This window comes from Porites lutea, chromosome 10 (genome assembly GCF_958299795.1).
Source record: "Porites lutea chromosome 10, jaPorLute2.1, whole genome shotgun sequence".
Classification (NCBI taxonomy): Eukaryota; Metazoa; Cnidaria; class Anthozoa; order Scleractinia; family Poritidae; genus Porites; species Porites lutea.
The window spans coordinates 9,235,024-9,247,523 of record NC_133210.1 but is presented as its reverse complement, the minus strand read 5'-3'; the positions used below and the strand labels follow the sequence as shown (position 1 = coordinate 9,247,523).

General features: G+C 46.3%; 1 protein-coding gene across 10 annotated transcripts in view; it reads right to left on the bottom strand.

The window, feature by feature from the left end:
• Positions 1–4,973, bottom strand: part of LOC140950650 (rho guanine nucleotide exchange factor 7-like) — a 38,087-nt gene extending 33,114 nt beyond the window's left edge. For 6 of the 10 annotated variants that reach the window (XM_073399892.1, XM_073399894.1, XM_073399901.1 and 3 more), the window contains exons 1-5: positions 4,713–4,972; positions 4,518–4,610; positions 4,295–4,379; positions 2,018–2,127; positions 1,320–1,394 (exon numbers count right to left, since the gene is read on the bottom strand). In XM_073399892.1, coding sequence (XP_073255993.1) covers positions 1,320–1,394; positions 2,018–2,127; positions 4,295–4,379; positions 4,518–4,610; positions 4,713–4,883 — 534 coding nt within the window. In that variant the 5' untranslated portion in view covers positions 4,884–4,972. Of the gene's footprint in view, positions 1–1,319; positions 1,395–2,017; positions 2,128–3,993; positions 4,191–4,294; positions 4,380–4,517; positions 4,611–4,712 lie in introns of those variants that run through there. The other 4 variants (XM_073399891.1, XM_073399896.1, XM_073399895.1 and 1 more) reach the window with 3 other exon arrangements.
• Between the last annotated feature and the right edge of the window lie 7,527 nt (positions 4,974–12,500).

The window sequence follows — 12,500 nt, the reverse complement described above, 5'->3', positions numbered from 1 at the left end:
ATATTATCTTGCAGAGAGAGAAAGTTTCTAGAATTCATGGAGGAATACAGCCTTACAACCACTTATTACCCTCACAGCCTTCTACTCATCCAGTGGCAGCCACTTGTTACAAATATTATAAAAACCTCAGAAACAAAGACCAGAGGTCTAATGATTCCATTAATGGAGAGTTGAAATAATGTATTTATCATTCAAATTATTTTATCCAAAGTCTTGATAGGTATAAGAGTCATGACTTTGCTGCAGATGCAATGTATAGTCTCTAACTACCTACAGACAGCAGTCTGCTCAAGCTCAACAGAAGAGAGATTTTTTGACATCAGAAAAATGGTCTGCTCATGCACAGCTTGATTCTGTCTTTGGAATACAAAATAGCTGCTTTGCATTTCATTTTAACTTACAAAATAGCACAAGTATTCAGACAGGTCTGTCACTGAGGACTAGGGGCTCGGGATTTCCCCCAGCTACAGATCCCCAGCTACTATGAGTTTTTCATCAGAAAAAAAAAAAGGAAAATAGAACCAACACAAATTCATAGCTGTTCCATTTCTTGCCTACTAATCCCCAGGGCTGTCAAAAAGTTTTTAAGTAGAGGGCTGATAATGAAAAGTAGGAAGCCCTGGAAATTGCACTAAAGGCACAAGTTCTTGAAGGCCGAGGCAGCTAGGGATATTTTGAAAATTAGAGTCTTGGGAATGGCATTTCCAGGGGTTTTCAAGAGGTATTTTCCACAGCGAACGATATGTTGTTTCGCCAGAATACACGCAAGACTGGGAACAATGATGTTGAAATGTCCCTGGGCATTCCATGACATAACACTGTTTGAATGTTTCACAGATCTAAGCCTGTTTAAATAAGTGTTCAATATCATTCAAAACTGGGAAATGAATGCTTTACATTTTATTTGATGGTGCCTATTTCTTTCAGTTATGGTAGACGGAGATGAAAGTAGCCAGCTAAGGATGGCTAACTAGCTGGCGATTTTGGCCGACTCCTAGCCCTTATTGACAGCCCTGTAATCCTTGAACACACTCAGCAAGTTAAAATTTCAGTGACAGCCCAGAGTATTCTCATCGCATTATAAAACAAAATTATTACTATGAATTCAACTTGCTTCACAATGATGTGTGTTTTGTCAGTGCCTTGTATATCAATAATTTTGCCTCTTCCTTCAGCATCAGCAAATGATAACTTTGATCTGTTTGCCAATAACAAAAAACATAATATTTTGCTGACTCTCTTCCAAAAATATTAATTATTTATTAGTGTGTGCAAAATAGTATGATTGCATGTTTATAGTCACCAGCAGTGAACTGTACCTCATCTTCATCTTGCCCATTGAAAGGAAAAGCTGCTTTGACAAGGTGAATTCTGCCTCCATAATCTGTCATCTCCTACAACAACATTAATATCAATAAAGTAAGCATATTAACTTGTGATACTATTTTCTTTGGGGACTGTAGTTCTTCTTTTTTATTTCATCTATTTACCTCTCAGACTCTAATAACCCCAAGTCCGAGATATCATAATAAATAAGCTCTCCAGAGTCTATTCAATTGTACTACCTTAGGCTCAAGATTGGGTCATACTCAACCCAAACAAGTGCCTTAGCCCATTTTAGTATCCTAATCCTCACAAATATGCTTATGACTATGAATAACGTGTTTCAAGATAACAGCGAATGGACGCAAATTTGCAGACTTCAACAAAGAGACTTAGTATAGGAAACTTTTTGCACCATAAACGTTGGTTTGAGCAGGAGGGTTACACTGAGGGGAGTTATCTCTGGAAGTTTACTTACTACTGCAAAAAAATAATCATGGGAACCATGCAGTGCACTTCCCAGATCAATTTTGGTTTCTACGAAACTGCCCACCTACACCTCTCCTATCCCAACATTTCACTCTAAGTGAGAAGTAGGTGTTAATGAGTTGGGGGAGGGGTAGGTGGGCAGTTTCCCAGAAACCTTAAATGGATTCCACTTCCCTACAACATCCTGATCTAAAGTTATACTCACAAGATGTCTAGTGCCCTCAGTGGGTTCTCTCTCCGAGTCTTGTGTTTTTGTTGTAGAATTTGCAGCAGTTACTTCATGGTGGTGAGTAAATTGCCTTCCCAAACCATATCCTAAAAAAATAAATAATAGCCAAGTACTGTCAAACCTCTAATAAAAAGACCTTGATCAAGCAGTCAACCACTTAGTGGCCAACATAACAGGCAAAGTATGCTAATTCCTTATGCAATTTCTGTCAAGCTTCAACTGGTAGCAACTTCCATGTATCATTAACGTTTCTATAATTTCAAAAAAGCTAGTCTGAGAAAACAGCTGACATTTTGCGTCGCGACCATTGCATTCCCCACAAAATGACCTTCAAGGAACGAGCCAAGAAATTCCATACTGATGACATGTCACTACCCAGATCGGGGTAGTACTCCTGATTGATTAAAGGAAATTTCCCTCATGGACCAACCACTCAGAAGAACTACCCAGATCTGGGTGGAGTAAATTGAAGCAAGTCTTTGCAATTTCCCTTTGCTTTACTGATGAAACATAGACCTTATAATAAAATGGCATGCGCAGGAGCGTTGAGCTAAAAACACAGCCGCTGCCAACTTTGCTTTTGACTGACTTTTGAATTGGATTACTTTGTTTCTCAATACTGTTTTTCTCTATAAGCTGCTTTAAACAGAAAAGAATACCGAAGTCTAAGAAAACCAATTTGCTTTCCACCCCATTGCATTCAAAGTTGAATAAAATTCAAGGACTTTTAAAGGCAAAATTGAATTGAAGGACCATTTCAGGACTCCAACAAAATTCAAGGACTTTTTAACACTGTGTGAATCTTGCTTTAAGAGTGAAATAAATTTCACGTTTAATTGGCTTTTATCTTAAACATGTTTATTGTATCATACATTCTGATATATATAAAACACAAAATAATACTTCTGAAAGGGCAACCACAAATTTTCTTCAAAAATATTTGTTCCCTGAAATAATTTTTTGCACAATTAGAGGCTTTTCTTATGTTTATTTAACGTATTAAAAGTGACAAATGAGATGAAATTGTACACAATCTTTAATACATACTGCATAATTCCTGTTCCCACACAAAAATTATGAAGAAAATTTGATTTGATCAAACAAATAAAATCAAGAAATTCACATCAAGAAAATGTGTCTACTTCCTGACTCATCCATACACTAAAGACACACTAAATACTCAAAGCAAATATCATAGATCTTACAAATTCAATAACTTACGAAGTCCTGACTTAAGTTTTTGCAGCATTGAAGTTTTCCTCGTGGAGAAATACTAAACCCAACAAGTTTGATTTGAGAAGTAAACACGCTGAATACCTGCATTAGGGCAAGTCAGCGTCATGACTGGAAGAAACTGAAAAACGTTCAGTTTTAAAGCTGAAGTTTGGTTATATTAAGCTTGTTCGGGTTCCAACATCAAAAATATATTACCATAAAGGTTTAGTCTTTTAAAACTAACACTTTGACCAAATACGGACGTGTTTTCTACTTTCCAACTTGTCTTCCATTCATTTCAGCTCACTTCCTCCACTAACTGAAGTATCATGTAAAACCCAAATTACAATAATGGAAGGAAAAACAACTAACCTCGAGAAACGTGATATTTTTCGATATAAGCTTACTCATCAGGAGAAAATTGAAACTTTGAAACAAGTACAACCAGAGATCGATGAACGCAAATGAAAGAAAAATCACGAGAAATTCTCTTACATGAATTTGTGTTGAGCTATTGTTTACCACGATGCCTTTGAATAAACGAAATACTTTGTCAAAGCTTTTACACGTTCTAAGTACAAATGGAAGAGTAGTCACGCCATAAAACGAATCTTATTGTGATCCGTCAAAGAGCCTGGTTTCTCGTCGTTTAACGTGAACAGGCTTGAGATGCAGAGCAGAGAATTAATAAAACAAGTAATGTAAAAATAAGCTTCAGCGAAGCAAGTTTTGCTCACCTTTCAATATTCCTCTTCAGAACAGCCGTGAATTATACAGAAAATTGAATCCAAAGTTTTAAACGTAAGAAAGCGAAATTCAACGACAGATCTGGGCAGAATAAACGCTATTTGTAGCCTCAGCAGCAAAGTTTTATTTCAATGGAGTATTTGCAATTTTCCTGTCACACGACGAGTCTTTTGTTCAACGATCGAAAGTGGCAAGAGAATTGCTAGGCACATGACAGTCAATCAATGTCATCATTGAGCTTGAACAAAAACCCTCAGCTCATTTTACAACAAAATATAAACAGAAACTTACCAGCAGCGACATTTTCTAAGCTGTCGAGAGTCTGCAGAACACGGTTAATTCCTTCTTCACTGTCGAGGTCACTTGGTGAAAATATCTGCGCGTACAAACATGGCGTACATGGAACATTACTTGTTGAGCGTGCTCAGATAAAACATTAAATTTTAATACAGAAACGCCAGTGTTAATTTTAAACATAATAATATACGAGAATTATTCATATTTGGTATCAAACCTCGTCGTCTTTAAGTTGCAAGTCTTGGCAGGCGCTCAAGAATGCCCTGATGTTTTGAAAACGTTCCTCCTCTGACACAGGTTCCTGTTGTATCTAGAATCAGCGACCAGCGGACACATCAGGACAGAACTCATTTACATGACAAAATACCTGAACAGTATTTCGCTGTTTGTAAACACCAGATCGTCCTCTCACCTTCGTTATTGCGCCTGGTTTTAATCGATTGACTAAACGACACAAAATCGAACCATCTCTCAAAATACTCAGCAGAAATCTGTCAAGGTCATAATCGGCCGTTGTTTGCCGCTGTTCCAAAAGACCCAAAGCGACAAACCAGCTTTCGATTTGGCGCGCTTTAAGCCTCATTTATACAATTTTCATTAATTGTTGTTCGATGCTCTCGCTGTTCACGTGTGAGACAGACAGACCGGCAAAAAAATATTTCTTCCTAAAGAGTAGATGTTTCATAGGGTGGAACGGCATTCCTCACTAATTCATTCCTCAAGAAAAGTTGACAGGAAACCATTATTAATCATCATAAATTACACACCTAACGTGCAAACAACAATGCTAACGTTGAAAAAATTTCCCTGCGAAATGTTAGTCTGTCTAAGGAAGTTAAAATTTATACTAGATAGGAGGAAAAAGCATTACTACTGCTCAATTCAAAACTTCTTTGCTGCATACTTTCCAAAATTTATTTGAAAAAACTATATGGCGTGTGGGTGGTTTATTACATTTTTCTACTACATGTATTTCCTGTCGGTTTTGTTTTAATTGAGAACTAATTACTAGAAGTCTGATATGACAGGGAGAGTTTGTCAGAGGGCGAGAGCTCTCCATTTTTTAAAACACGGCCAAAAAACCTCCTGCTGCCGGGGAACGTTTGAATTATGGGCAAAAACAGGAAACAAGTCAGTGTAAGAAACGAAGACATTTCTTGAAGGGGCAATTTTTGTTGAGCCTTCATTCGGCGTATCCTGTCGTAAAGGAATCTCAACGACTCTTAACGCTTTCTTAAATTTTTCCTATAAAACACCCCAAGATCAATTTTGATACAATTTAGCTTAATACTGAGGAAGCCAGATGTTGCAAAGTAATAGTGTCCCCCGGCTTAGGGCGTGGTCGACTAGTCATTCCGTTCAGCTGATCAACACTCTAAAAAAATAAAACTCAAGTACTAATTTGTAAATCTTTAGAGATATAAAAACCGGATATAAGGAGGAAAAAAGAACAAAGTTCATGATCTTAGGACTCCTCTGCTGCTAAGCCCTGTTTTGACGGTTTTTCCGTCATGGACCTTTTCTGCGCCATCTCGAAAGGTTCGGTCATGTCTGGAAAAGGAAAAGAATTTGACTTCCACAGATACCTTTTACCTCTCTTTTAGAATATGACAAAGCTTTCTGCACTTAGTCCCCAGGGCTCTCCCCCCTTGGGCGGAGCACTTAGTCCCCAGGGCTCTCCCCCCTTGGGCGGAGCACTTAGTCCCCAGGGCTCTCCCCCCTTGGGCGGAGCACTTAGTCCCCAGGGCTCTCCCCCCTTGGGCGGAGCACTTAGTCCCCAGGGCTCTCCCCCCTTGGGCGGAGCACTTAGTCCCCAGGGCTCTCCCCCCTTGGGCGGAGCACTTAGTCCCCAGGGCTCTCCCCCCTTGGGCGGAGCACTTAGTCCCCAGGGCTCTCCCCCCTTGGGCGGAGCACTTAGTCCCCAGGGCTCTCCCCCCTTGGGCGGAGCACTTAGTCCCCAGGGCTCTCCCCCCTTGGGCGGAGCACTTAGTCCCCAGGGCTCTCCCCCCTTGGGCGGAGCACTTAGTCCCCAGGGCTCTCCCCCCTTGGGCGGAGCACTTAGTCCCCAGGGCTCTCCCCCCTTGGGCGGAGCACTTAGTCCCCAGGGCTCTCCCCCCTTGGGCGGAGCACTTAGTCCCCAGGGCTCTCCCCCCTTGGGCGGAGCACTTAGTCCCCAGGGCTCTCCCCCCTTGGGCGGAGCACTTAGTCCCCAGGGCTCTCCCCCCTTGGGCGGAGCACTTAGTCCCCAGGGCTCTCCCCCCTTGGGCGGAGCACTTAGTCCCCAGGGCTCTCCCCCCTTGGGCGGAGCACTTAGTCCCCAGGGCTCTCCCCCCTTGGGCGGAGCACTTAGTCCCCAGGGCTCTCCCCCCTTGGGCGGAGCACTTAGTCCCCAGGGCTCTCCCCCCTTGGGCGGAGCACTTAGTCCCCAGGGCTCTCCCCCCTTGGGCGGAGCACTTAGTCCCCAGGGCTCTCCCCCCTTGGGCGGAGCACTTAGTCCCCAGGGCTCTCCCCCCTTGGGCGGAGCACTTAGTCCCCAGGGCTCTCCCCCCTTGGGCGGAGCACTTAGTCCCCAGGGCTCTCCCCCCTTGGGCGGAGCACTTAGTCCCCAGGGCTCTCCCCCCTTGGGCGGAGCACTTAGTCCCCAGGGCTCTCCCCCCTTGGGCGGAGCACTTAGTCCCCAGGGCTCTCCCCCCTTGGGCGGAGCACTTAGTCCCCAGGGCTCTCCCCCCTTGGGCGGAGCACTTAGTCCCCAGGGCTCTCCCCCCTTGGGCGGAGCACTTAGTCCCCAGGGCTCTCCCCCCTTGGGCGGAGCACTTAGTCCCCAGGGCTCTCCCCCCTTGGGCGGAGCACTTAGTCCCCAGGGCTCTCCCCCCTTGGGCGGAGCACTTAGTCCCCAGGGCTCTCCCCCCTTGGGCGGAGCACTTAGTCCCCAGGGCTCTCCCCCCTTGGGCGGAGCACTTAGTCCCCAGGGCTCTCCCCCCTTGGGCGGAGCACTTAGTCCCCAGGGCTCTCCCCCCTTGGGCGGAGCACTTAGTCCCCAGGGCTCTCCCCCCTTGGGCGGAGCACTTAGTCCCCAGGGCTCTCCCCCCTTGGGCGGAGCACTTAGTCCCCAGGGCTCTCCCCCCTTGGGCGGAGCACTTAGTCCCCAGGGCTCTCCCCCCTTGGGCGGAGCACTTAGTCCCCAGGGCTCTCCCCCCTTGGGCGGAGCACTTAGTCCCCAGGGCTCTCCCCCCTTGGGCGGAGCACTTAGTCCCCAGGGCTCTCCCCCCTTGGGCGGAGCACTTAGTCCCCAGGGCTCTCCCCCCTTGGGCGGAGCACTTAGTCCCCAGGGCTCTCCCCCCTTGGGCGGAGCACTTAGTCCCCAGGGCTCTCCCCCCTTGGGCGGAGCACTTAGTCCCCAGGGCTCTCCCCCCTTGGGCGGAGCACTTAGTCCCCAGGGCTCTCCCCCCTTGGGCGGAGCACTTAGTCCCCAGGGCTCTCCCCCCTTGGGCGGAGCACTTAGTCCCCAGGGCTCTCCCCCCTTGGGCGGAGCACTTAGTCCCCAGGGCTCTCCCCCCTTGGGCGGAGCACTTAGTCCCCAGGGCTCTCCCCCCTTGGGCGGAGCACTTAGTCCCCAGGGCTCTCCCCCCTTGGGCGGAGCACTTAGTCCCCAGGGCTCTCCCCCCTTGGGCGGAGCACTTAGTCCCCAGGGCTCTCCCCCCTTGGGCGGAGCACTTAGTCCCCAGGGCTCTCCCCCCTTGGGCGGAGCACTTAGTCCCCAGGGCTCTCCCCCCTTGGGCGGAGCACTTAGTCCCCAGGGCTCTCCCCCCTTGGGCGGAGCACTTAGTCCCCAGGGCTCTCCCCCCTTGGGCGGAGCACTTAGTCCCCAGGGCTCTCCCCCCTTGGGCGGAGCACTTAGTCCCCAGGGCTCTCCCCCCTTGGGCGGAGCACTTAGTCCCCAGGGCTCTCCCCCCTTGGGCGGAGCACTTAGTCCCCAGGGCTCTCCCCCCTTGGGCGGAGCACTTAGTCCCCAGGGCTCTCCCCCCTTGGGCGGAGCACTTAGTCCCCAGGGCTCTCCCCCCTTGGGCGGAGCACTTAGTCCCCAGGGCTCTCCCCCCTTGGGCGGAGCACTTAGTCCCCAGGGCTCTCCCCCCTTGGGCGGAGCACTTAGTCCCCAGGGCTCTCCCCCCTTGGGCGGAGCACTTAGTCCCCAGGGCTCTCCCCCCTTGGGCGGAGCACTTAGTCCCCAGGGCTCTCCCCCCTTGGGCGGAGCACTTAGTCCCCAGGGCTCTCCCCCCTTGGGCGGAGCACTTAGTCCCCAGGGCTCTCCCCCCTTGGGCGGAGCACTTAGTCCCCAGGGCTCTCCCCCCTTGGGCGGAGCACTTAGTCCCCAGGGCTCTCCCCCCTTGGGCGGAGCACTTAGTCCCCAGGGCTCTCCCCCCTTGGGCGGAGCACTTAGTCCCCAGGGCTCTCCCCCCTTGGGCGGAGCACTTAGTCCCCAGGGCTCTCCCCCCTTGGGCGGAGCACTTAGTCCCCAGGGCTCTCCCCCCTTGGGCGGAGCACTTAGTCCCCAGGGCTCTCCCCCCTTGGGCGGAGCACTTAGTCCCCAGGGCTCTCCCCCCTTGGGCGGAGCACTTAGTCCCCAGGGCTCTCCCCCCTTGGGCGGAGCACTTAGTCCCCAGGGCTCTCCCCCCTTGGGCGGAGCACTTAGTCCCCAGGGCTCTCCCCCCTTGGGCGGAGCACTTAGTCCCCAGGGCTCTCCCCCCTTGGGCGGAGCACTTAGTCCCCAGGGCTCTCCCCCCTTGGGCGGAGCACTTAGTCCCCAGGGCTCTCCCCCCTTGGGCGGAGCACTTAGTCCCCAGGGCTCTCCCCCCTTGGGCGGAGCACTTAGTCCCCAGGGCTCTCCCCCCTTGGGCGGAGCACTTAGTCCCCAGGGCTCTCCCCCCTTGGGCGGAGCACTTAGTCCCCAGGGCTCTCCCCCCTTGGGCGGAGCACTTAGTCCCCAGGGCTCTCCCCCCTTGGGCGGAGCACTTAGTCCCCAGGGCTCTCCCCCCTTGGGCGGAGCACTTAGTCCCCAGGGCTCTCCCCCCTTGGGCGGAGCACTTAGTCCCCAGGGCTCAATGAAAAAAGACAATATGAATGAACTTACCTTGCTACTTACCTTTTTTGAGGTATCTTTAGTGCTCTCTTGTGTTTTTTGGGTTGTTGGTTTTAGGCGGTTTTTTGACTATTTTATTTCTGAATTTTCGTTTTTCCTCTTCATTGCCTCTTTTTTTGCTGGTTCACGCTGAGAAATTTAGCCTTGGGTAAGGTTTCGTTTTGTTTATGAAACCGAACTTTCTTTACTAAATTGAAAAGCGTGAACTTCTTTTAGATTTTGATATTTTCTCTGTCAGGCCTTAAGAGGTTTATTTTATAACTAAATACATCATGCAGTTGTCTTGGTGTATATACCAAACCAGAATTGTCAGAGAGGCCAAAAACTTCACATTAAAATTATTGGAAAAAAAGATGCAAGATGAAAAGAAATATGGCTTAATCGCTGAGCCTCGAGGCCTTATTAAAAATAATGACCGAGCGCGTACTTTTCCATAGTTTTTGAACCAGCAGGTTATTATTATGGTCATTGAATTGAAACAGCAGGTTATTATTTCTAATAATGATCTTTTGTTCCATCTCAACGACCTGTTCCTAAAGTTTATTTAAAATGATAACCTGTTCAAAACAATGGAAAATTGCATGAAGACTCGACTAATTAACCGACTGTGTTGTGCGAAAAATGAACTTACCATAGGTTTGGTATATACTGAATAAATGACAGACAAACAAATGCGTTGGCTGCATATCCTTGTTAAGGACCGTGGCAGTATTTTTATTGTTATTTTGAAGACTTTCTTGCAAGGCAAATTGTTCTGGTTTTCTTTATGGTCGGGTAGTGCCTGTTAAAAAATGGAAGGAAGGTGTTATTTGTTGTTGTAAACACTACCGAACTAACGTGTTAAGAATTAGGTAGAACTGCACTCCAAATTAACCTTATTTTATTGTTTAACCGGTTTCTCTCGTTACCTTCAGTCTTATTCACACCTGTCGACTGTTATCTTATGTCAGCCTGAACCGTCCCGGGAAGCATTGTAGACATTATAATTCTCTTCTTGTGCAAGCTAAGCACTCTACGCCAAAATTACTAACAGTTGGTTCGTTGGCATCCCGTTTTTGCGGCATAAAAGCGTAATTTACCTTCAAATCGTACATTAATTAATAAGGTCGCGGTTAAACAAATATGAAAGCATACAGTCTGAGTCAGAGTAATAAAAAACTATCCAACATTTGAAGTTTATTTTATATGTTTAGTCTACAGAAGTGAACACTTCTTAAATCAAAGAGAAAAATTCTAACTGCATAGACATCAACAAAATAGGCCAAATGACCCTAACAATCGCAACTCGCGTTTAACTTGCTGACTACAAGAAAACCTTTATTACATTTTTGTCCCTCCAGCTCAACATTTACCGAGTCAACATAACAAAGGGACCATGCATGCTTGCAGGTAACTTCGGGCGACACATTGAATAACAGTCAGAGCACAGAATTATGACAGAAAATCCGTTATGTAAAGTCTAAAAGAATAATTTCTTTCTGCAGCAAAAATAACCAGTAAGAACCGTCAAAGCAATTTGGACGCTTAAACGATAGCGTAAACGATAGCGTAACAAAAAGTTAAAGTTGAACTAAGAACCAACCTGCTGTTTTCGAGGAGGCAATAGAGAATCTTGACTTTCATTCCAGACCAGAGATCGCCTAACTGAGGTTGGTCTTCACTCAGCTTCACTATACCGCAGGCAAAGCAAGGTACGGAGGTTTCTGGCTTTAAACACAGTTAAATCAACTTGAAATTGGTGTCTCCATTTATACGGTCGCTCGATTAAAAATTCAAACCAATGTGAGAAATGTTTTTGATAAATCTTTTCTTGAAACTGTATGTGAGAAAAGCACGCTTTCTATGTTCAACAATGGGCAATCAAAGCACAGATTGGTCACATTCAAAGAGAAAAGTTTGCCGCCTTGCACAATTACATAACGTAGCTCTAGGTTGAAAACAGTATACCAGTGGATAAGCATGGTACTTGACAATACAGTGAGAAAAACGGCACTCAGTTCATCAACGCTTGAATTAGACGCATTCAGAGAAAAAAAATGCAGACTTGATTAAAACTTGACAAATCGTTGACAAAACTGGTCAGTGAATGAGTAGACAATAGGTCTTTCGCCCCAAGAAAAATTGAAAACACTGCTTATGCAAAATTTTGAAGGGACCAGAAAGAGTATTATCGTATTTTTGAAAAAGGCCTATAGCCGTGTGAATTACCACAAGCTAGCCGCTGAATAAATTTAAAAGTACCGGGAAAGAAACATACAAACTTTCCAAACTTCTCGGTAGACAATAAAAGCGGAGAAAGTTGAGGAAAACTAGTGTTAAAGAATTGTTAGCACAGGAACCATTTTGACTCCTAACATTTGATTGCTCAGTGATGTTGACAAAACTAATGAATATTCGAAGACTACAATAGCTTGTTTTGCAACCGCTCGTCACGACTAAACTTAAAAGTGCGAAAAAGCGAAATACAAACTTTAAAAACTTTTAGGTAGACAAAGAACATCATTCATTAGAAAAGCGCAGCAAGCTGAGGACGTTGTGAGACGTCCCTGTTGAGCCATGCAACCAGACAGTAAATGCACTAAAACTACACTGTTTAGGCCTTCAAACCAAGACGAGAATATTCTGGTCCTTTTGAGTTAAGAGGCTATGTCACCATGTTAACTATCCTTTTAAAAAGCTAATAATGGTCCAGTTTTATTATTTATGACTATTTTTGTTACTGCAACTGTTTTCTCTCGTCTGTTGATACGGACAGCAAGGATGGACATGGATTGAAACTTGAAAAAGGTAGTCTCTCTTTTTTCTTGGTCCGTCGAGCAAAACGCCCGAGACACGCAAATGACCACGCGCGTGACTGAAGGCGCGAGACGGGCTGCCGCCCTCGTTTCTCGCGGCTTCGCCGCTCAACGCCCGCGCGCGCGTGCACTACCCTTACTAAATCTGAAGAAAAGAGAGACTACTCGCAGTCTATGAAAAAGGAGGCGGTAAATCATTCAAAAAAAATTGCGACAATAAAGATTTTTTTCAAAGTTAAAAAAGAAAGCATTCAAAGTCACTCTTATT